The following is a 25,277-nucleotide window of genomic DNA, read 5'->3' as shown; positions in this document are numbered from 1 at the left end:
AATGAATGTTTCTACATTTACATTTTCAAAAGCTCCTTGGTCATGTGACCTACTGACTTAAATCAAGTTTCAGAATTTCCAAACAGTGGGCATACACAATGCACACATTTTAGTTTGTCCATTTTCATCTCACATGTTTTTACATTCATTTTTCTACACTTAAAATGTCAATAGCTCCTTGGTCATGTGACCTTATGACTTCAAAGAAAGTCCACTGAATACCCTTCTATATTGCACACCCTGTAGTTTGTCCATTTTCATCTTACATGATTTTACATTAATTCTTCAAAATTGTGAATTTCAATAGCTCCTTGGTCATGTGACCTACTGACCTCAAACAAGGTTCAGAATGTCCAGAATGTCATATCACACCCTCTGATGTTTGTCTACTTTCATCTCACTTAAATGTGTAAGCTTTGCAGTCCTTCATTTTACATGGGTGTTAAAAAAAACACACTTTGAAGTTAACAAATGTTCCATCCTCGCAATAACTATCTGTCACATGGACACTGAAAAGATCTGCAAATGGCTGTATATGGTATTGGTCAAGGACAGGAGAGGTGTTCGAACAGAGGTGCTTAATTAAAGGAAGGCGCACAGGTAGGCCTCATGAAAAACAATGTTTCATATGCTCTTTTTAATCACAGTAATAGGCAGTGATTTGTCAGTCAGAGTGAGCTTGATAATGTGAAAGAATCCTTTTCATAGCATCACTTTCATATACTGTACATTAAGATAAATCCTTCTATGTTGAGTATTTGAACGCAGTTCACATAACCTGATAATGACTTGATATTTGAGTACATTCACAACAAGCCACCTGCAGACAACTTACAAAATTTATTTATTTTTATTTTATTTAACCAGGCAAGTCAGTTAAGAACAAATTCTTATTTTCAATGACGGCCTGGGAACAGTGGGTTAACTGCCTGTTCAGGGGCAGAACGACAGATTTGTACCTTGTCAGCTCGGGGGTTTGAACTCACAACCTTCCGGTTACTAGTCCAACGCTCTAACCACTAGGCTACCCTGCCGCCCCAAAATGCAATAGTGCATTTGAGGGTTCGTTTTTCTGATGAAAATAGTTATTTGATGCGTGGCCTACTATTTCTAACTGGAAAAATACATTGTTACGTCTTTTGTGAGTGAAATCCTTTTTCCAAAATTGATTTAGGTACATTTTTGTGAAGAGGTATGAGGGTTGTGAAATGGGTCATTTAATAGTAAAATCATTTAACGGATCAATACATTTCTATATTGCTTCCCCAGAATCTGCATGAACCATCAGACCAAGTGTTTTTGGTTGACCCTGCTGGACAGAAAGAGAAGAAGGAATCGGAACACGCTGCATTCAAATTCAGGTCTTAGTTATTCCATCGTACTGGATCTAATACATATTAGCATTTTACATACATTCATAAGTGTAATAATTTTTTATGGCATACTGTGAAAAACTCTTGGCTGCTGGCTCTGTCACATTCAGACATGCGCAGAGCAGACTGAAAGCAGAACCACAGGGGTTTTCTGTAAAGAGAGTGTAATCCAAAAGGCACCGACACACCCCTTGACTTTCAATTGGCACCCTTGACCTGTATGTATCCTTGACCTGTATGCTCTGTGGTGCACAGTCTGGCAGTCTGACTGAAGTGCCAGAGGTATGAGGAGAGACATCCTCCTTTGTATTTATGGGAACAAATATTTCCTAACACTTTGGATCCTATTCTTGGACAGTTAGAAGACACAATGCATCAATGCAAAAAATACTAATAACTGTCCATGAGTAACCTCAACCTTGTGGGTCTGTGGGTGTTTGGGCCAATAAAGTGCCAACTCAATTCTACCACTGACTAGTCTCTCATGCCCCTATGAATGGGGACACTGGGCAATAGTTTTTAATCTAAGCCAGCCTTTTTTTACTGGAGTACACTAACCCCTAATTGGGGCTCTTTTCTTGACACATAGTAGCAGTTTACCAGATAAGAAGTCAAGAAGATCAAAAAGTAGATTGTTGTAAGGGTGTATTACATCCTGTGCTGGCCCCATTGTCATACCCATTCTGGATTCTGAGTGGTAAAATCATAGCTGAAAAATGCCTCTATGTATGTGTATACATTTTCCGCCAAGACAGAACTGCCAAAGAGGGGGTGGAGTTGCAATCTACTGCAGAGAAAGCCTGCAGAGGTCTGTCATGCTATCCAGGTCTGTGCCCAAACAGTTCAAGCTTCTACTTTTAAAAATCCACCTTTCCAGAAATAAGTCCCTCACTGTTGCCGCTTGTTACAGACCCCCCTCAGCCCCCAGCTGCGCCCTGGACACCATATGTGAATTAATTGCCCCCCGTTTATCTTCAGAGTTTGTATTGTTAGGTGACCTAGACTGGGGTATGCTTAACACCCCGGCCGTCCTACAATCTAAGCTAGATGCCCTCCATCTCACCCAAATTATCATGGAACCTACCAGGTACAACTCCAAATCTGTAAACTCGGGCACCCTCATAGATATCATCTTGACCAACCTGTCCTCTAAATACACCTCTGCTGTCTTCAACCAGGATCTCAGCGATCACTGCCTCATTACCTGCATCCGTAATGGGTCCGCGGTCAAACGACCACCCCTCATCACAGTCAAACGCTCCCTAAAACACTTCAGCGAGCAGGCCTTTCTAATCGACCTGGCCCGGGTATCCTGGAAAGATATTGACCTCATTCCGTCAGTAGAGGATGCCTGGTTATTCTTTAACAGTGCTTTCCTCACCATTTTAAATAAGCATGCTCCATTCAAAAAAATGTAGAACCAGGAACAGATATAGCCCTTGGTTCACTCCAGACCTGACTGCCCTTGAGCAGAACAAAAACATCCAGTGTCGTACTGCATTAGCACCGAATAGCCCCCGCGTTATGCAACTTTTCAGGGAAGTTAGGAACCAATATACAGTGGGGCAAAAAAGTATTTAGTCAGCCACCAATTGTGCAAGTTCTCCCACTTAAAAAGATGAGAGAGGCCTGTAATTTTCATCATAGGTACACTTCAACTATGACAGACAAAATGAGAAAAAAAAATCCTGAAAATCACATTGTAGGATTTTTTATTAATTAATTTGCAAATGATGGTGGAAAATAAGTATTTGGTCAATAACAAAAGTTTATTCAATGTTTAACTCTGTGTTGTTGTTTGTGTCCAACTGCTTTGCTTTATCTTGGCCAGGTCGCAGTTGTAAATGAGAGCTTGTTCTCAACTAGCCTCCCTGGTTAAATAAAGGTGAAATATATATATCTTATTTCTGTCCTACATGTAGCGTTGGTACATGGAATATTCCTCAACTGCATATATCATAAATTGCTATTGCAAATAGAAGTATTATGTTTAACAACTGATATTTTCAGATATTATTCTGACAAACACACTTTGGTGCTTACAATTCATTCTCTATTGTCAGAGATTTGGTGGGCACTGTCATCTGTGATCTTTGTGATATGACTTTCTTTAAGCATGTACTGATGAAAGCGCCAATTAATATTTTTTTTCTTAAAAGTCTACAACACTACAATTTTTCACTCTGTGATAGGTTTGGATCCTTTATGCTACTTTTATTATTGTCCTGTAAATTGTTCAGTGCCTATAATTTAGGCTGTTTGTAGAATGGGGCATAAAGGAAATTGCCACTACTACTAAATTACTAGATTATAGTGATAAGGAAAACAGCATACAAATTTGGCCTGTGTATTCATTTGCCTATAACTAATCAGAATTCCATTATGTTTACATAAAAAAAACAGAATACTTCAAAATGAGAAGATCCTGCCATGAAAAAGACGACTGGGTGGACATACAGTGGAAAGGAGGGGAAATACCTCCCACCATGCAGCAGGACACCTTCAGCTGCGGGGTCTTTGTAATGCAGGTTTGATAGTTATATTTTCAATAATGAATGGTTGGCTGTTATGTGACAATTAGGTCAAAAACTATATTTTATTCTTTGGTGTAGATGGCCAAGGAAGTTGCACAGAACTTCCCCAACATCCCCTCCCATGGAGCAACTGCGAAAATAAATGGCTGAGGATATACTAAAAATGTCTGGTATGTAATGAGATTTAATTCAAGGTAAATGTAAATTATTTTTTTATGTAGTTGTGTGGGACAGCCATATGTTCAGTTCATGCCTATGATTTCAGAGTTCAACAAAGCCAACAACTGCTTCATGTGTGCCACTGATAAAGAACCTGGATGTGGCCCAAAGACTGACTGGTTTAAGTTTATTTAACATGTTTATAATCTTTTGACAACAGTGACGGCATGTAAGACAATTCATGATGTAACACAATGGATGGCTAATTCGTCATTCATCAAACTGCATTTATATTTGATATTATTTATAACGTGTTACTCTTTGTTTTGTTTTGATTTAATGTTTTGCATGCCAACTGTGGTTCCATGTGCTGTTCCTAGGAATGAAGACAAAAGAGTTCAAAAGAGTAAAGAACAGAAACTGGAAGTGCTGTCTTTGTTGTTGAAAATGTATGCTATACCCCATCCACACTAAAGAGGCTCTGAAATGTACATCAAACCGGGATACAGAGAAAGTTAACACTGCAAAATGTTTCATACTTATTTGAAGTTAAGTGCCTGACATGTTTGAAAAGATTAAAGGTCTACAATTTCTGTTTAATTTGTCAATATAACATTTTTATTCATTGGTTTACTGGCCACCATTACTGTGGTTACATGTTCAGTATATGTATTGACCAGCAAACCCACTGCAGCCTACCTCACCAGCTCACTCTCCATCCCTGCTTTGGACAATTCTTAGCATGACTCTCGTACTTTGCCCTTTTCCTTTATGGTTGATATTAACGACGAAAGGAGATATTATCTGTCTCTCTCTTATTGTGTACCGCTGGAAAATAAGTACTTAGAACAACCAATTATTATAGATAAATATGAAAGAAAAGGGTAAACACAACACTGCACTGAACCCCCTAATTGTCAAACGAATATTAATGTACAACAATATAGAATATACAAGACTAGAGGTTAATTCCACTGCACGCTTCTTAGGTGTGTAATTGACATGATCAAGTAGCTATTGATATCTGAAATGATGAAAAATGTACGTTACACCGCGTGATTTTACAGTACAAAAACAAGAGTGCGCAATATAGGATAGTCAGTGGACATTCTGAACCTTGTTTGAAGTCATTAGGTCACATGATCAAGGAGCTATTTTAATTCTTGAAAAATTCATGTTGAATCTTGTGAGATGAAAATGGACAAACTAAAGGGTGTGCAATATGGAAGGGTAGTCAGTGGACATTCTGAACCTGGTTTGAAGTCAGTAGGTCACATGACCAAGGAGCTATTGAAATTTAACATTTTGAAAAATGTATGTAAAACCTGTGAGATGAAAATAAACAAACTAAAGGGTATGAAATGTTTAGGCCCACTCAGTGGACATTCTGAACCATGTTTGAAGTCACTAGGTCAAATGACCAAGAAGCTATTGAAATTCTACATTTGAAAAATTCATGTAAAATCTTGTGAGATAAAAAATTGACAAACTAAAGGGTGTGCAATATAGAAGGGTAGTCAGTGGACATTCTGAACCTGGTTTGAAGTCAGGTCACATGACCAAGGAGCTATTGAAATTTGAATGTAGAAAAAAAATTGTACTTTGTTTACACCCCCTAACTAATTCAACGAGGAATACAACATGCTGCTCACATTTCCACATGTTTATTAGCTTTGGAAAGCGAATTAATGTCAGAATCGTGAAAATAAGACCTGTGCAATGTTGTGCGCTATTTTTCCAACATCGTGACACTTATTTGGAGTCTGTGGCTCAAGTGGTTTGAAAGCGCAAATATCCTACTTGAAATTGTTTTTTTTTTTACCTCGGTGAATTAAGATTATTTTAGAGCTACCATGCATTTGGGAGACCCAGCCCAGTTTGCTTCATTGAACTATCTAATAACGTTTTCAATTTTATAGGCAATGTACTGTCCCATGCTTTTTTTGGTGGCTAAAGAATTTGCTAGCTTGCTAGGTAACTTACCTTGAACATGTCATGTTTGGTGTCAGTATCTTCGATTCAATGACATCCTGACAACCTACATGTTCTGTTATGTGCAGAGCTTTACCATGTTGCACAATAGCTCACAGAGAAAGTTCTGGACATTCGACAATGAAGAAAGTATGAAACTGAGATATGAACCCAACCGGGAAATATTGCAACAAAATGCTCACCAGTGGGAAGGTAAAAATATTTGTAGCATGTTACATTACATGTGATAATGAGTCACAGTGTCTAGTTTTTTTTTGCACTACAACTTTATGATTATATTTGCCACCTCCCAACATTGTCGTCTCTCATCCTTTCCTTTATCCCTTCCTTTAAAAAGCCTAGGGCAAGTGACTCTTATGAGGAGGACATCCTCTTCAGGCACTATGAGAAGAGACTGCTTGACTTCTGTAATGCCCTTCAAGCCTGTGATGCCCAAGTCTGTTGTGGTATGTATTTTGTAAAGGTACACCTAATCACTCATGGAAATATACTGCATGTAAACCCAGAGAATCTGTAGGGACTGAATGGGATGCATAGGATAAGGAAGCAGTAGTTCTGGTGTTTGTCTTCACTGGTTATTTGGACTAATCAAGATTTCGCAGTTGTTGGCATCTTTTGAATGTTTAAACAGAAGGAGACATTATGCCCATAACTTGCAAAGAGAGAAGGTGGAGCTCCATCTCTTCTCTTAACATGGACCCAGAACTTAATTGAGCAGCTGACCAATTATGTGAGACTTTAGTTCTCAGTTAACAGACATTAGGGTACACCGTAAATCCGACCTAACCGGTTTTATGTAAGAGATTAACATTGCAATCATCAACAGGGTACAGCCATCATGTATTTCCTGAGATTTTACCTGAACAACTCACTAATGGAATACCACCCCAGAACAATCATGTGAGTGAGTAGTCAAGGGCTTGATTTTGACTAGTACTCCTATATTCCTATATTAAGAAATACAGTATATAGGCTCCTCTGATTACTTCTATTCAGGTAGCTACAGATACACTTGATTTCTGAACTAACCTCCATGTCTCTCTCCTCCTCATGCTCTCTTCACAACTTTTCCTTCCTCTGCTCTATTGTTTTGCTAACTTCCCACTCTTTTCATCCCACCTCTTCCCTGGCTTACCTCTTTTTTTCTCTTTCAGGCTGACCTGTGCCTACCTGTCCTGTAGGTGGATGACTTTAACGTGTCCAGCACCCAGTTTGTGGGGGATCTTGAGCAAGAGTGCGGCCGGACAGGAGAGGGCTCTGGAGTAGATCTTGGAGTATGTGCTCCTTCTCATTCAGCAGCTCAACTTCCACCTGGTGGTATACACCATTTACAGACTGATGGAAGGCCTGCTCATAGACCTCAAGGTGGTTGGATGGAAATGGAGATACTTACCAGGTCATTGAAGCTCAGTAGAGATACAGCAGATGAACATAACCTAATGAAGTGTGTTGCTGAGATTTAAAGACCGATTTTGCGGACTTGTAGGTGTGTTAAATCTGTATGAATAGAAAACCAAGCAGGTTAGGCTTCAGATAACAGCCCTGTATTGGTGACCTTTACCTCAGACAAGACACCCTCTTCTGGAGAACCCAGAGTCTCTGAGAAAGAGTGCTGATGACTTCCTGACTCGGGCCACCCTGACGGACACTGGCCTGCTGTTTCCCCCATCTGAGATCGCCATGACGGCCATCCTGAACAGTGCGTCGCAGGCCGGCCTCAGCATGGAGAGGTAGGCCAGCACCAGGGCTCTGTTCTAGACAAGAGCATGGCCCCGTTTCAGGGGATAAGGGCTGAAATGGAATGAGGCCCTAGCCAACATGGCCTCGAGGACTGCAAGTGGCAACTAACATACTTTCATAGTGTATTGTAAAGCAGGGTAGTATTCTCACGTTTTCATTCAATGCAGTAATCTATTAAGTTTCAAACTAGTTTTGTTTTCCACTTTGTTATAGCTATCTGACAGAATGTATGGGACTGAAGGAGGACAAAGAGACTCTCTTAAAGATGTACGATGCAATGATTCCAATTCCAACCACAAGGTGGAAAGCTTGATCAAAGTTGACTGCAAATCAAAACTATACAAATGCTATTCATGGTGTTTCACAGACAATTTTCTTTTTACACAGGGATAAAAACTCATGAAGAAGCATGAATTTCTGAAACAAGAGGTGAACGCTTACAAAATTAAGCTTTATTTTAATTTTATTTTTTACCTTAGTTTGGTAAATATTTTCTTAACTCTTCTTGAACTGCACTGTTGTTTAAGGGCTGGTAAGTAAGCATTTCATGGTAAGGTCTACACTTGTATTCGGCGCATGTGACAAATAAAGTTTGATTTGGAGAGGGCCCATGCTGACTTTGGCACAAACGCCAACGTGTATGTTCGTAAACACGGAGTATACAAAACAAGCTCTTTCCATGACATAGACTGACCAGGTGAATCCAACTGAAAGCTAGGATCTCTTATTGATGTCACTTGTTAAATCCACTTCAATCAGTGTAGATGAAGGGTAGGAGACAGGATTGTGACAGGATTTAACATAAAGATGTTAGACTTGAGACATGGATTGCGTATGTGTGCCATTCGGAGGGTGAATTGGCAAGACAAAAGATTTAAGTGCCTTTGAACGGAGGTATAGTAGTAGGTGCCAGTCATATCGGTTTGTGTCAAGAACTACAACGCTGCTGGGTTTTTCCACACTCAACAGTTTCTTGTGTGTATCAAGAATGGTCCACCAACCAACCAAAGGACATCCAGCCAACTGTGGGAAGCATTGTAGCCAACATGGGCCAGCATCCCTATGGACCGCTTTCGACACCTTGTAGAGTCCATGACCTGATGATTGAGGCTGTTTTGAGGGCAAAAGGGGGTGCAACTCAATATTAGGAAGGTGTTCCTCATGTTTGCTATACTCAGTGTATTGAGTTAATGAATGAATGTCGGTTACAAACACATGCAATTGTTGCATTGCGCAAAAAGAGTGTATACTTACATGGGTGCACTACCACACAACTGGGGAGGTAGAAATGATCAGCTGACTTGAGTAACATGTTCATTTTGTGTGATAGGAATGGCTGTCAGGTAAGGAGAAGATATTCTGTTAAAGACCACTTCAGAGTAAATAGTCTTGCACAAATGAAGCAATACCTTTTGCCAAACATACTAACAGTTTTATTTAGCCAGGTCAAACAAGTGTATTTAAGATGCAAAAGATTCACAGTTCTGTCTATCAGGTAGAAAAATCTAAAATGAACACATCCACTATATGACATGAAGAGGAAGCAGAACAGTTACATTTGTACATTTTGAAGAGAGGAGTTGTGTCACCCATATCGATAGTCTAGTCAATGAACACTTGAGTCAGGTCTGTGTAATCTTCAGTGCATCTAAACTGAGAAACTACAGGTTATCGGCTCCAAGTCTCTGACTTTGAGCTGTTTGGAAAAGCAGACGATGGTTGAAAAAAATCAACCAGTTCTCATCCAAATGACAGGGTGGTGAATCTGGGCTTGGCCTGCACAGAAGTTCTCTGTATGATCTTGGTTAGTGTATCGCCAAGGAAGGTGGGTTAGTGAGGGTTACATTGAAATTGCAATTATATGAAAGCTTCTGTTCCTTTATTTTCTCAGAAACAGACATCAGGTTCGTTTCCATAGGGCTACACATTCACAGGTTACAAATAGGTCCTACAAACTGTTAAGCTATGATACAAATATGAACCTATAGTACAACTCCATTTAGCAGTCATACACAAACACTGGTTTTGTCATATAAGCCTAAGTGTATCCTATCAACAGGTAAAGCAGCTTATAAAATATATAGCTAGTAGCTTCAGTGATGTGTATATGTACATATACACTGCTCAAAAAAATAAAGGGAACACTTAAACAACACAATGTAACTCCAAGTCAATCACACTTCTGTGAAATCAAACTGCCCACTTAGGAAGCAACACTGATTGACAATAAATTTCACATGCTGTTGTGCAAATGGAATAGACAACAGGTGGAAATGATAGGCAATTAGCAAGACACCCCCAATAAAGGAGTGGTTCTGCAGGTGGTGACCACAAACCACTTCTCAGTTCCTATGCTTCCTGGCTGATGTTTTGGTCACTTTTGAATGCTGGCAGTGCTTTCACTCTAGTGGTAGCATGAGACAGAGTATACAACCCACACAAGTGGCTCAGGTAGTGCAGCTCATCCAGGATGACACATCAATGCGAGCTGTGGCAAGAAGGTTTGCTGTGTCTGTCAGCGTAGTGTCCAGGGCATGGAGGCGCTACCAGGAGACAGGCCAGTACATCAGGAGACGTGGAGGAGGCCATAGGAGGGCAACAACCCAGCAGCAGGACCGCTACCTCCGCCTTTGTGCAAGGAGGAGCACTGCCAGAGCCCTGCAAAATGATCTCCAGCAGGCCATAAATGTGCATGTGTCTGCTCAAACGGTCAGAAACAGACTCCATGAGGGTGGTATGAGGGCCCGACGTCCACAGGTTACAGCCCAACACCGTGCAGGACGTTTGGCATTTGCCAGAGAACACCAAGATTGGCAAATTCGCCACTGGCGCCCTGTGCTCTTCACAGATGAAAGCAGGTTCACACTGAGCACATGTGACAGACGTGACAGAGTCTGGAGACGCCGTGGAGAACGTTCTGCTGCCTGCAACATCCTCCAGCATGACCGGTTTGGCGGTGGGTCAGTCATGGTGTGGGGTGGCATTTCTTTGGGGGGCCGCACAGCCCTCCATGTGCTCGCCAGAGGTAGCCTGACTGCCATTAGGTACCGAGATGAGATCCTCAGACCCCTTGTGAGACCATATGCTGGTGCGGTTGGCCCTGGGTTCCTCCTAATGCAAGACAATGCTAGACCTCATGTGGCTGGAGGGTGTCAGCAGTTCCTGCAAGAGGAAGGCATTGTTGCTATGGACTGGCCCGCCCGTTCCCCAGACCTGAATCCAATTGAGCACATCATGTCTCGCTCCATCTACCAACGCCACGTTGCACCACAGACTGTCCAGGAGTTGGCGGATGCTTTAGTCCAGGTCTGGGAGGAGATCCCTCAGGAGACCATCCGCCACCTCATCAGGAGCATGCCCAGGCGTTGTAGGGAGGTCATACAGGCACGTGGAGGCCACACACACTACTGAGCCTCATTTTGACTTGTTTTAAGGACATTACATCAAAGTTGGATCAGCCTGTAGTGTGGTTTTCCACTTTAATTTTGAGTGTGACTCCAAATCCAGACCTCCATTGGTTGATAAATTTGATTTCCATTGATAATTTGTGATTTTGTTGTCAGCACATTCAACTATGTAAAGAAAAAAGTATTTAATAAGAATATTTCATTCATTCAGATCTAGGATGTTATTTTAGTGTTCCCTTTATTTTTTTGAGCAGTGTATATTCACACATACAGTACCAGTCAAAAGTTTGGACACCTACTCATTCCAGGATTTTTCTTTATTTTTACTGTTTTCTACAATGTAGAATAATAGTGAAGACATTAAAACCATGAAATAACACAAATGGAATCATGTAGTAAGCAAAAAAAAAAGTGTTCAACAAATCAAAATATGTTATTCTTCCAAGTAGCCACCCCTTTCCTTGATAGCTTTGCACACTCTTGGCATTCTCTCAACCAGCTTCATGAGTTAGTCACCTGGCATGCATTTCAATTAACAGGTGTGCTTTGTAAAAAGTTAATTTAAGGAATTTCTTTCCTTCTTAATGCGTTTGAGCCAATCAGTTGTGTTGTGACAAGGTAGAGATGGTATACAGAAGATGGTCTTTTACTAAATAGGGCTAAATCCAAATTATGGCAAGAACATCTCAAATAAGCAAAGAGAAACGACAGTCCTTCATTACTTTGACACATGAAGGTCAGTCAATCCGGAAAATGTCAAGAACTTTGAAAGTTTCAACTACAGTCGCAAAAACCATCAAGCTCTATAATGAAATTGGCTCTCATGAGGATCGCCACAGGAAAGGAAAACCCAGACTTACCTCGACTACAGAGGATACGTTCATTAGAGTTAACTGCACCTCAGATTGCAGCCCAAATAAATGCTTCACTATTTCAAGTAACAGAAACACACCTCAAAATGAACTGTGCAGGAGACGACTGAGTGAATCAGGCATTCATGGTCGAATTGCTAAAAAGAAACCACTACTAAAGGACACCAATAAGAAGAGACTTGCTTGGGTCAAGAAACATGAGCAATGGACATTAGATGGGGGAAATCTGTCCTTTGGTTGGATGTGTCCAAATTTGAGATTTTTGGTTCCAACCGCTGTCTTTGTGAGACACAGAGTAGGTGAACGGATGATCTCCGCATGTGTGGTTTCCACCGTGAAGCATCGAGGAAGTGGTGTGGGAGTGCATTGCTGGTGACGCTGTCAGTGATTTATTTAGAATTCAAGGCACAATTAACCAGCATGGCTACCACAGCATTCCGCAGCGATACGCCATCACATCTGGTTTGCACTTAGTGGGACTATAATTTGTTTTTCAACAGAACAATGACCCAACACATCTCCAGGCTGTGTAAGGGCTATTTGACCAAGGAGAGTGATGGAGTGCTGCATCAGCTGACCTTGCCTCCAATTGAGATGGTTTGGACCGCAGAGTGAAGGAAAAGCAGCCAACAAGTGCTCAGCATATGTGGGAACTCCTTCAAGGTTGTTGGAAAAGCATTCCAGTTGTAGTTGGTTGAGAGAATGCCAAAGGTGTGCAAAGCAGTCATAAAGGCAAAGGGTGACTACTTTGAAAATATTTGTTTAACACTTTTTTGGTTACTACAAGATTCCATGTGTTAGTTCATAGTTTAGGCGTCTTCACTATTCAACAATGTAGAAAATAGTAAAAACAAAGAAAACCCTTGAATGAGTAGGTGTCCAAACTTTTGACTGGTACTGTGTGTGCGCTCGCGCATATATGCCAGTGTGGACTGTAAGCGGCCATTGTGGAGATAGGAAGAGGTTGGGTTGTAAAATCAAGTGAAGTAGTGGTGTGTAGAAAGGGAGTTAAGGCTTTCTTGGATCGGTGCTACATTAGATTTCCCTGAAGGTCGTTGTTATCGCTACGGTGCTTTGGCTAGCCCCTGACCCAAGGTCCTTCAGGAAGGTTCCACTGTTGACAAGGCGGCTAAATGTGTAGGGACCTCAAGGGTTCAAGTCAGGACAAAGGCCAAGCCAGTCAACATACAGGAGATAGTCCAGTTTATAGTTCTCTGTAAGCTATATAACTCTGCCATGTAGGCAAAGTCTTCAAAGTGTCCTCTTGTCTGATTTGGCCCTCAAGCTTGAATATAGTTCAGGTTAGCATTGGGTAAGGAGTTACTCATTATTTCACCTGGGTCTGTTCAAGGGCTTTGGGACTGGCAAGAGATTCCCAGATCCAGTCAGTCGCGTTCCCATTGCAGGACTCAGTCGGCCATAATGGATCATAATGTCCAGAAAGCTACATGCTCAATACAAAACCACCTAGCTTTTCGGTCCAGCGTTCCATGCCAGTACATGGCTGACTGACTGACCTCGTCCCATTGGTAAAAATCACATTACCTGGATGATGGCAGCCAATGCCATGATGGTGCACTCAGTCCTGCAAGACAAAGTGCACACTGTTGAGGACAGTACATCAGTTACATCTTAATGCCATTTATTGACCATGCCACCATAACCCTTTCCACATCCATCCTGCTATGAACTCTGGACGGTCACGTCACACGGTGTTTACCATGGAGCTGTCATGACAGATGTACACTAGACAACAAGGGGGGGGGGGGGGGAATGTGCATGACTTGAAGGGATGATCATGAGGTGCAAACAAGGAAAACAGAGGTTCTTAAAAACATACTCCAGCAGACTGAACTCCATGATTGACATTGCTTCAGTCCAGTCAGTTAAAGCCTACAGCTTACACAGGTCAACAATACTACATATACCACCCGATTGTGCACTAACATCAGAAAAAGTACAAATATATATTTTCAATCTTTTTTACAGGAAAAGAAAGGATACGAGGATGATCATGTAGTGAAAGAGCCCCAGATGACAGAAGAGGTGAGTCAAAACCACTTCACATTTTTGCTACCAGTGCCTCATGATTTACAGGTCATTAAATAGCTCTGTTTAATAGGAGCGGACTGATGAAGATCTGGATGACCTATGAATGACGCAAACAATGTTTTAATTTTTGTTTTTCACCCAACCCCCTGTTGTCATTGAAGGACTGTCAGCAATACTGGCCAATAGTCTCACAGGTCTACCCAATGTGTGCAAGATTCAACAACGAGAGAAGATTTAGATATTGTATTATCTTTGAGGCCATACAATGATGCTTTTTCAAAAAGGTCTCGTCTTCTGTAAGATACATGTTTTATTGGGTGTCAACTTTGAAATGCAAATGTGTTTTTAATTACTTATGTAGTAAAATGTGTATATTCCATGGGCATAACATCACTAGGCTCGGAGCACAGTGAACTTGCCAACATTCATTTGCCATACTTCAATACCCATTTTTGAAAAGTTATGATACAAGGCTGCTCTTAAATCTCAAACCTGGGTTTCTAGGCCATAACACAGAGCAGACAGCCTTGAAGGCACTTTAACAATCACTAATTACCTGGGGAAGAACGACTCCATTATCTACTTTACAAAACAACTTTAATAAGTGCATGCATGTCTGATACAATCTGTACTATTCAAAGATTTACTGCTGTAAACATTAACTTTATTTGTATTTATTCTGCATCTTGTCTGGCATTGAGAAGTTAAGGAAGAGTGAACCAAACAATCAAAATGTGATACAATTGGAAGGGAAAAAAAACAAACAAAAGTTTCAACTATATATACTCATGATTCCAGCAAGATTTTTTTTTTAATAGATAAAATAAACATACTTTCTGCAAGAATCTCCAGACAAAAATACAGAGAAAGAACCCCAAAATACTGGAGACAAATAGAAACGCTAGTTTCAGCACTTTGTGGACATTGTCACAACCATTACAGTAAAAAGCATTACAGGGTTGACTGTAGCTTCTTCATGTCAGTTGACTTTCCTCATATTGAGCAGGGAGATAGATATACTTTGGCAACCTGTGCTGTGTGGAAAAACATGTCTTGGGCATGTGAAGCTTTACTTTGAAATCAAATCTTTGACCCTCTTGATGAATGGGAATGATACGCATACATGTACCCAAGTCACAGAATCATGAACACTGTTTTCAGAAGAAGAAAAAAAACATTTCCTGCGCATACAGCAGTCTGGTGCAAGTTGAGTTTTTTTTGTTTAGGTACTGCGTTGGTTCGGTTTTCTGCTGCTTTCATTGCATAGCTCTCCTGGCATGGGCAATGTGGTGGGTGGGACTGTTGTAGGAGAAGATGGGAGATGGAGGGGTGCCATGGTAATGATTGGAGCATGCTGGGTCAGGTCCCCTGTGTGTCTCTGTGCAGGGAGACAAAGGGAGAGAGCAAGAGAGAGAGGAGGAGTGCTGTACTACCTGTTGCTGTTGGACATGGCATAGTGATCTTGTTTCTGCTGAAGGAGCTCAGTGATGGCCAGCAGCTTTTTCAGCACGTGCTACAAAGAGAGTAAACAAGCGAGACAGAGCCATGGTTTACAATCACGACGACATGGCATGTTTCTGTTACTACTGTCATATCAAAAGGGGAAATCAGCAGTTGTACCAATAAAGTGTAAACCCAGCCCGTTTTGCTAAAAAGCAGAGGGATAGCCTAGAGAAATGTAACCACTAAAATTCAGACAAGGATGCAAGGAATGACCATCCGTGATAACATGGTTAAAACTATAGTGTTGATTTGAGGCTATATAGTGTTTGTTTACATTTGCCTTGTTTACACACATTGGAGTGAAATAAGCTTAAATGTTTTGGGTTCTGATGGGGTATGACAGTTGAACTAAGTTCATGAGGAATGTGTAAGTTACGATTCCGCTCTTGCCGAGGGTGATTCTTTGATACACCATTCTGTATACATCTGGCCCTTCTTTGGACACTTAACAAATCTCCAAACGAGCTTCAATGCCATACAACACCACATGCTCTTCAACCGATCGCTGCCTGCACCCGACTAGCATCACTACTCTGGACGGTTCTGACTTAGAATATGTGGACAACTACAAATACCTAGGTGTCTGGCTAGACTGTAAACTCCCCTTACGGACTCATTAAGCATCTCCAATCCAAAATTAAATCTAGAATCGGCTTCCTATTTCACAACAAAGCCTCCTTCACTCACGTTGCCAAACATACCCTCATAAAACTGACTATCCTACCGATCCTCGACATCGGCAATTTCATTTACAAAATAGCCTCCACTCTACTCAGCAAACTGGATGCAGCCTATTACAGTGCCATCCGTTTTGTCACCAAAGCCACATATACTACCCACCACTATGACCTGTATGCTCTCGTCGGCTGGCCCTCGCCAGACAAGTTCAAACAGGTGCAGTTAATACAGTTAATGAGTGGAGAACAGGAGGGCTTCTTAAAGAAAAACGAACAGGTCTGTGAGAGCCGGAATTCTTACTGGTTGGTAGGTGATCAAATACTTATGTCATGCAATAAAATGCAAATGAATTACTTAAAAATCATACAATGTGATTTTCTGGATTTTTGTTTTAGATTCCATCTCTCACAGTTGAAGTGTACCTATGATAAATTACAGACCTCTACATGCTTTGTAAGTAGGAAAACCTGCAAAATCGGGAGTGTATCAAACACTTATTCTCCCCACTGTATCTCCCTCACTAACTTTAAGCATCAGCTATCTGTGCAGCTTACCGATCACTGCAGCTGTACACAGCCCATCTGTATATAGCCCATCCAACTACATACCTCATCCCCATAGTTTTATTAACTTTTTTGCACACCAGTATTTCTACTTGCACATCATCATCTGCACATCTATCATTCCAGTGTTAATTTGCTAAATTGTAATTACTATGGCCTATTTATTGCCTTACCCCCTTACGCCATTTGCACACACTGTACAGACTTTATTTTGTTTTTGACTGTACGTTTGTTTATTCCATGTGTAACTCTGTGTTGTTGGTGTCACACTGCTTTGCTTCATCTTGGCCAGGTTGCAGTTATAAATGAGAACTTGTTCTCAACTGGCCTACCTGGTTAATAAAAGGTAGAGGAAAAAAAAGAATAAAAAAAAAAATTCAAGAATCTATTTAATTGAGAAATCCCAAAATGGGTGAAACAGATTTACCCTTTAACATAGCCGTTCTAGCCTTTCAATCACTGGTTAAATACACTACACGAGTAAAAGTATGTGGACACCTGTCGAACATCTATTCCAAAATCATGGGCATTAATATGGAGTTGGCCCCCACTTTGCTGTTATTATAGCCTGCACTCTTCTGGGAAGGCTTTCCACTAGATGTTGTGACTTGATTCCATTCAGCCACAAGAGCATTAGTGAGGTTGGGCAGTGATGTTGGGCGATTAGGCTCATCTCAGTCGGCGTTCCAATTCATCCCAAAGGTGTTCTATGGGATTGAGGTCAGGGCTCTGTGCAGGCCAGTCAAGTTCTTCCACACATCTGTTAGATGCATATAATCGTCTAGAATGTCATTGTATGCTGTTGCGTTAAGATTTCCTTTCACTGGAACTAAGGGGCCTAGCCCAAACCATGAAAAGCAGCCCCAGACCACCTCCACCAAACTTTACAGTTGGCACTACACATACCAGGCAGGCAGCGTGCTCCTGGCATTTGCCAAATCCAGATTAGTCTGTTGGACTGCCAGATGGTGAAGTGTGATTCATCATGCCGGAGAACTCATTTCCACTGCTCCAGAGTCCAATGGCAGCAAACTTTACCCCACTCCAGCTTGGTATTGCGCATGGTGATCTTAGGCTTGTGTGCAGCTGCTTGGCCATGGAAACCCATTTCACGAAGCTCCCGACGAACAGTTCTTCTGCTGACATTGCTTCCAAAGGCAGTTTGGAACTTGGTAGTGAGTGTTGCACCCGAGAACAGACAATTCTTATGCGCTATGCACTCGGTAGTCCCGTTCTGTAAGAATGTGTGGCCTACCACTTCGCAGCTGAAAAGTTGTTGCTCCTAAACGTCTCCACTTGACAACAGCAGCACTTACAGTTGGCTAACTGACTTGTTGGAAAGGCGGCATTCTATGGCGGTGCCACATTGAAAGTCACTGAGCTTGAAAGTAAGGCCATTCTACCGCCAATGTCTATGGAGATTGCAAGGCTGTGTGCTCGATTCTATACACCTGTCAGCAACAGGTGTGGTTGAAATAGCCAAATCCACTCATTTGAAGGGGTGTCCACATACTTTTGTATATATAGTGTACATATCTACCTCTATCACTCCAATATCCCTGCACATTGTAAATATGGTATTGGAACTGACCCTGTATATAGCTTCTTCCTTTCTCGTGTTCTTATTTCTATTTCTCGTGTGTTTTTATTCTACCCTGCTATTTTTAGTGCTACTTTGATAATGATTATTGCATTGTTGGGTTTTCAGCTTGCAAGAAAGGCATTTCACTGTTCTAGTGCATGTGACATTAAAACTTTACACACCTGCTGTGCTCCCCTCTCGTTGCTCAAGGTGCGGAGGTCGTCTGAGTGTGAGACACAGATCTCATGCAGGGCAGCAAGGTCACGGGACAGGTCTGTCCTAAAGTGCTCTGTAGCTTCAGGGAGGTCAGGGACATTCTAGAAAGGACACAAATGCACACACATTAATGTCGTCCCTAGACATTGGGAGAGAATTGCTATGACGTCTACAAGTACCTAAGAGTTCCAATGATGTCTAAAGGAAATGAAAACAGGTAACCTACACCCAACTCATCCAAAAACATGATCATCCTATGTTTGTTGTTTTTGATGAAGGGGTTCACTCCCTCCATGTAGGGCTCCTGGATTGAAAAGAGGAACACTCCATTACTTTCTGACATACAGATGGTAGAGTTATGAATGGGCGAGTCTGTTTTGCATGGCCCCATGTCCTGGGTAGGTGGAGATTTCACTTGAGCCCAATGGAATGGTCTGAAATGTACAAACTCCAGCCCCCATGCCATGCAAAATAAACTCTCCCAATATTATAACTACTGTTCCCTGAACCAGGTACAACACAAAGCTGTGAAGGATTACACTTTGGCTTGCCTGTGCTTAGATGACACAGGGATAGAAACGTCCCCACACTGAAAAGCGTAGGAGCTTTAAGGAGGTCTTACCTTAGCACCAAACTCCACCAGGTTAGCCAGGTTCTGGACAGACTTGGCAACCAGAGTGAGGGTACGTCCCGCTGTTGCAGAGGGAGGGTCTACACAAAAAAAACAATTGAACACACACGGATATTAAGTAATGTATGGACATCATACTGTTCATTCCAAGCTAAGCAATAATCAATTTCTGAAATACATCGAAGGGTTAACTTTTTATGGCTGCAGGGGCAGTATTGAGTAGCTTGGATGAAAGGTGCCCATATCAAACAGCCTGCTCCTCAGGCATAGTAGCTCATATTTGCATATTATTATTATTATTAGTATTGGATAGAAAACACTGACGTTTCTAAAACTGTTTAAATGATGTCTGTGAGTATAACAGAACTCATACTGGCAGGCAAAATCCTGAGTTGAAATCAACAGGAAGTCAGAAATCTGAGCTTGTATGTACAGAGTCCCCAATGAAATCCCCTTGAGATATGAATGATGTAGGGGTTCCACTAGATGTCAACCATCAATAGAAATTATAATGAGGCTTCTATGTTGTTGTGGGAGTGAATGAGAGCAGAATATATCAGATGTCAGATGTCCATCAAGCAGCCAATTTGTGATCATGCTTTTTCCTCATGGTAGTCACCTGCGTTCCATTGCTCACGAAGACAAGAAGGAATACTCCGGTTGGAACTTTATTGAAGCTATATGTTAAAAACATCCTAATGATTGATTCTGTACTTAGTTTGAAATGTTTCTTCGACCGGTAATATCACTTTTTGAAGTTTTTGTCCGATATAACGCTGACCAGAATTAGCGTTTGGATATGTATACCAAACGCTCTAACAAAAGGTATTTGGACATAAATAATGGACATTTTCGAACAAAACAAATATTTATTGTGGACCTGGGATTCCTGGAGTGCTTTCTGATGTAGATCAAAGGTAAGGGAATATTTATCATGTAATTTCTTGTTTATGTTGACGCCATCTTTGCGGCTGTGGTGTTTTTATTTGAGCGCGTCTCAGATTATTGTATGCGTTTCTTTTTCCGCAAAGTTTTTTTGAAATCTGACACAGCGGTTGCATTAAGGAGAGGTATATCTATAATTCCATGTGTATAACTTGTATTATCATCTACATTTATGATGAATATTTCTGTTGAATGATGTGGCTGTGCAAAATCACTTGATGTTTTTGGAACTAGTGAATCTAACACGCCAATGTAAACTCAAAGATTTTTTTATATAAATATGAACTTTTTCAAACAAAACATGCATGTATTGTGTAACATGAAGTCCTATGAGTGTCATCTGATGAAGATAATTCAAGGTTAGTGATTAATTTTATCTTTATTTCTGTTTTTTGTGAATGCTATATTTTGCTGGAAAATGGCTGTGCTTATTGTGGTTTGGTGGAGACTTAACATACGGTAATCGTTTGTAGTGCTTTCGCTGAAAAGCCTATTTGAAATCGGACCCTTGTGGGTTTAACAACGAGAATAGCTTTAAAATGATATAAGACACATGTATGTATGTTTTAGGAATTTTAATTATGAGTTTTTTGTGGTTTGAATTTTGAGCCCTCTATTTTCACTGGTAGTTGTCATATCGATCCCGGGAATCGGGATTGCAGCCATAACAGGTTAAGCTCACCAGTGATGATGTTGAACATTCTTGGGTTGAGGATGGCAGGACAGATCAGTCTCAGGAACACAAAGCCACTGGAATAGCCAAACAAGAAATCAGTACTTCAAATCCAAATTGTATTCATCACATGTAGAACTTTGTTAAATGTTCCCAATAGAGCTCCCCCTTGACCAAGGGCTTCACCATTCCAATTCTATGCGATGCCTATACATGAGGATTGCAGATCGCAAAGTAGATTTATGGTGTCTATAGTTAGTTACCTGACCACCCGGGTTCTCATAGTGGTGTTGGGCCATTTCTGCTGCACTGACTTCTGTAGACACCCATAGATATATCGTAGAGTTCTGAAAGGGTCAATGAGAGAGAAAATGTGAATACTGGAATATGACTTAAATATACTGTATACATGTCAAACTACCCTATGGATCTACTTTCATGTTTTCAGTTAATTTGTTGGTTTGTCCGATGACATAATAAATTGATTGTACAACAGAAGAACATCATGATATAAGGTTCAAACTATGGAAATGGTTTCTTACTGGCAGTGTATATTTTACTGGCAGAAAATGAATGGCGGTGGGTGGTGGTACTCTAACCCAATGTTACTTTTCCCTAACCTCAAACTATACCCAACCTTATTCTGACCCTCATTCCAAAACCTAACGTAAGTGATTTCGACCCCTATGCCTAAACTTAAGTTTGTGTTCTGCTGGTCGAATATACACTTCCTTACTTATTAGGGTTGGGCCGATGAACGATGTCATCGGGTGTCGACAATGATTGACAGCCATCATCGATGGGGACGTCATCGTCGATGACAGATGAAAGCCTATTTACACTTGACAAAGCAGAACAGTACAGTGAAATGTTTTAATTCTAGTCAAATGATCAACTGGGATTGATTAGTCTTTTTGCTAGTCCAAATAAACGAGTCACGATCGACGATATGACTAAAGTTTGTATATCACCCAACCCTAATATCACATGTGGATGGTTCCCGTGTTAGTTTGTTGGTATATGCACCATGGACGTGGTGTGTGTGCTTACGGGGGCAGGATCTCAGCAGCCATGAAGATCTTCTCCACCAGCTCAGACAGGATTAGGAGGAGGTGGGACAGGTTCAGATGCACATCCTCGTTCTTCTCCAGTTTGGAGGGGTTCAGCTAGAGGGAGGGAGAAAGATGTTTCATCATAGACATACACTGAGTGTACAAAACATTATGAACACCTGCTCTTTCTATGACAGACTGACCAGGTGAAAGCTATGATCCCTTACTGACGTCACTTGTTAAATCCACTTCAAAATCAGTGTAGATGAAGGGAAGGAAAGGTTTGAGGCTGTTCTGATGCAAAAGGCAGTGCAACTCAATATTAGGAAGGTGTTACATGAGACCTCTTTCTTTCACTAGAGTAGGATTTGATGTTGAAAGCAACTGTACAAGATCAATGTTAAATGTCACAGTGTGTAATGCCCTCTGTCCCAGAAGAAGAGAGATTCAGAGTCCTGCGGGATCACAACAGAAACTGGGGAATGCCAAGCAGGAACCAAAGTTGAGTCTGTGTCATGAGTTACTGTTTTGTCTTCTGGGTAGCCAAAGTACTAATATGATGTTACCAATGCTGAGTGCTCCATTCCACTCAGGAGATAACATGAATAAATAGCTGGGTTGGCGCCCACACACTTCTCAGCTGAAAGAGTTGTGACTAACATAACTTTACAGATGTTGCCCAAACTATTTTACAAGCCAAAACAGATACAGTATATAGAGCTTGGGCTAAACAAAAACAAGGCTACCTCTAAGTATGAAAAGCCTTTCTGCATAAATAGAAAGTGTATGTTTACCTCGCAGGACTGCTTGCTCTCCATGATCTTGAGGATTGTATCTTTGAGGGCGTGGTGGACGAAGGGTGTGGCCGTGGCCTTCATGTACTGCTCCATCAGCGTGCTGGCCAGAGTGGTCGCTCGGAACAGGGTTGTCGCCTCGTCTGGGAAACGTCAGAGAGAGGGGACTTGTCATAGCTTTCATGTTGAAATCATAATAACACAATCTGCCTCCAAGCATCTACAAATGGAGATACTTCAGGATGATAAAGACCCAGCCAAAGGGAAATGCTATGTCACTAAAAATAGAATGATGTCGCTAGAACAATAGTATATCTGTAAATATTCATCTCAATACCCTCCATGTTGATCTCTCGGTCGTTGAGTGTCCTGAGTAAAGGGGCCTCTGTCTTCTCGTGTCTGAAGATGCGCAGCAGGATGCTGGCCAGCAGGGTGCGGTCCTGCCCACACACATGGGCCAGAGCATAGATCACATGGAACTCCTTTAGCAGGATCAGCTGAGGGACACGGACAGACAGACCGAAGGACAGACTAGGGTCAGTGACACGATGTAAAAACAAGTGGACGATCATTTTCCACTTATCTTTTTCCAGGACACGTACTCTGCACATCACAATACACTATGTAACCAACTGCTGATCCTTGTTTTGGATGTCTCACTGAGTATGTGTATTAAATCAAATTGTATTGGTCACATACACATATTTAGCAGATGTTATTTCAGGTGTAGTGAAATGCTGGTGTTTCTAGCTCCAACAGTGCAGTAGTACCTAAGAATTCAAAAAACACACAAATCTAAGTAAAAGAATGGAATTAAGAAATATATAACTATTAGCTTGAGCAATATCAGAGTGGCATTGACTAACAAAGTAGAATATAATACAGTACATATGATATGAGTAAAGCAGTATATAAACATTATTATAGGGACTAGTGTTCCATTATTAAAGTGGCCAGTGATTCCAAGTCTATGTAGATAACGCAGCAGCCTCTAAGGTGCAGGGTTGTGTAACCAGGTAACTGCAAATCCTTGTTTTGGATGTCTAACTGAGTGTGTGCTGGTCATTATACCTTTGTTGGAGCTGGAAACAAGCCTTTTGCTGCACCTGCGATAACATCTGCAAAACTGTGTACACGACCAATAAACTTTGATTTGACTTAATCCTACATTGATGAAATCATGAATTATCTTCATTAGTAGGGTATGTCTGACCTCTTTGAACTCACTGTACTCCTCCTCAGGCATGATTTTCTCCATGGAGTAGCGGGCTCGGACCCTCAGAGAGCCCGGCTCGATGCCCTTCAGAGGCACGTGGGAGCTCAGAGGGAACCACTCGTCTATCATCTGGCCCTTCTGTAGGCGGCTCAGCTGGCAACGCATGAACACTGAGGCAGAGGGCGAGAGAGATGGAGATTGAGTGGAACTCAGGGGCACTAACACACTGCCGCAAGTCATTTCTCATATCGATATGGAATGGGATTATAAAAGGAGAGGGTTTGAGATGGCTAGTCCAAGTAGAACGGTGACTCACAGATGTCACTTTCTTTGCTCTTCTTTGTCTTATTGCTCAGGCTGATTTCAAACCTGTTGATTTCACTCGACAAGTCACTGAGGGGAATACAAAAAATGTCGGTCAATGTAAGGAACCCAAACATGATAGCTAATCATTGTATCAATGCAATATTATGGACATATTACTAAGTGCAGTGAGAAGTTATGGTATAAGTTAAAGTATATGGAAGCCAAATACAAAATGTCCATTTCACACTAAATTGCCATTGAATGGAGTTGTAATTGGGACTGACTCAAAGATGAACTCTTCTGTGAAGACGGGGTTCTGGCCCTCTCGGGGGTGGGTCTTGGCCACCTGCACATTGTTCAGGTAGATGTTGCAGTAGGGGTTGGTGAAGTGCTTCACAGGCAGCTTGTGGGCCTCCTCCACATACAGGACCAGGCTGCTCACCTGATGGGACACACACACACCAGGACGACAGACAGTCAGGGTTTCTGATGCCTCAGCTGGCTGGAGTAAGATGCATGGAACACCACAGTAGCGGGTTTGAATCTCACATTGAGTCACATACAAGCCACTTTGGATAATGGCATAATATCAAATGAACATATTGGTAAACAATCTTAAAAAAAAAAAAAAAGAAGATTGATGCATAGGGTTTGTTCTTTGGGAAGTTGAGGCCCAACTTGCATTTCAAGATTCAATACTGTATTGCCATATCAAACAAATGTGTTATGAATTGGATTTACTATGCATACGTGGCAAATGCATTTTCTGAAATGCACAATGCAAACAGCATTTGACTGGAATTGCCAGTGTTTGTACCTGTCGGAGCCTCTTGTTGGGAGTGGGCTGGGTGGGTTTCCTAAGGTTACTGCAGAACGTGTGCAGACATTTCATCCAGTCCTACAGAGAGGAAAGAACACTGTAATACTAAAGAAAGGTGTGATTGGGACAGAACATCCAGACAGACAGACCAACAAAGAGGGATCGGTAC

General features: G+C 41.4%; 1 protein-coding gene, 1 long non-coding RNA gene and 1 pseudogene across 10 annotated transcripts in view; 2 read left to right on the top strand and 1 right to left on the bottom strand.

Annotated features, from left to right (window-relative positions):
* Positions 1 to 3,218: 3,218 nt before the first annotated feature.
* Positions 3,219 to 5,320, top strand: LOC118964845. The gene is made up of 3 exons (XR_005052025.1): positions 3,219 to 3,901; positions 3,986 to 4,077; positions 4,173 to 5,320. It is a non-coding gene; the product is annotated as an uncharacterized LOC118964845 (long non-coding RNA).
* A 243-nt stretch (positions 5,321 to 5,563) lies between these two features.
* On the top strand, positions 5,564 to 8,366 carry LOC118964844 (annotated as a pseudogene).
* Positions 8,367 to 8,957: 591 nt separating this feature from the next.
* Positions 8,958 to 25,277, bottom strand: part of LOC110525313 (ras GTPase-activating protein 1) — a 51,291-nt gene continuing 34,971 nt past the window's right edge. For 6 of the 9 annotated variants that reach the window (XM_036979444.1, XM_036979445.1, XM_036979449.1 and 3 more), the window contains 16 exons: positions 25,106 to 25,186; positions 24,573 to 24,730; positions 24,299 to 24,375; positions 23,980 to 24,152; positions 23,104 to 23,263; positions 22,767 to 22,909; positions 21,971 to 22,086; positions 21,657 to 21,761; positions 21,184 to 21,267; positions 20,930 to 20,997; positions 19,294 to 19,382; positions 18,898 to 18,975; positions 18,638 to 18,772; positions 15,563 to 15,642; positions 13,623 to 13,662; positions 8,958 to 9,134 (listed from right to left, as the gene is read on the bottom strand). In XM_036979444.1, the coding sequence (XP_036835339.1) occupies positions 8,973 to 9,134; positions 13,623 to 13,662; positions 15,563 to 15,642; positions 18,638 to 18,772; positions 18,898 to 18,975; positions 19,294 to 19,382; positions 20,930 to 20,997; positions 21,184 to 21,267; positions 21,657 to 21,761; positions 21,971 to 22,086; positions 22,767 to 22,909; positions 23,104 to 23,263; positions 23,980 to 24,152; positions 24,299 to 24,375; positions 24,573 to 24,730; positions 25,106 to 25,186 (1,749 nt within the window). In that variant the 3' untranslated portion in view covers positions 8,958 to 8,972. Of the gene's footprint in view, positions 9,135 to 12,859; positions 13,663 to 14,707; positions 15,643 to 18,637; positions 18,773 to 18,897; positions 18,976 to 19,293; positions 19,383 to 20,929; positions 20,998 to 21,183; positions 21,268 to 21,656; positions 21,762 to 21,970; positions 22,087 to 22,766; positions 22,910 to 23,103; positions 23,264 to 23,979; positions 24,153 to 24,298; positions 24,376 to 24,572; positions 24,731 to 25,105; positions 25,187 to 25,277 lie in introns of those variants that run through there. The other 3 variants (XM_036979446.1, XM_036979448.1, XM_021605327.2) reach the window with 3 other exon arrangements.

Source organism: Oncorhynchus mykiss, chromosome 6, assembly GCF_013265735.2.
Source record: "Oncorhynchus mykiss isolate Arlee chromosome 6, USDA_OmykA_1.1, whole genome shotgun sequence".
NCBI classification, from domain to species: Eukaryota; Metazoa; Chordata; class Actinopteri; order Salmoniformes; family Salmonidae; genus Oncorhynchus; species Oncorhynchus mykiss.
This window is presented reverse-complemented; position numbering and strand designations above follow the sequence as displayed.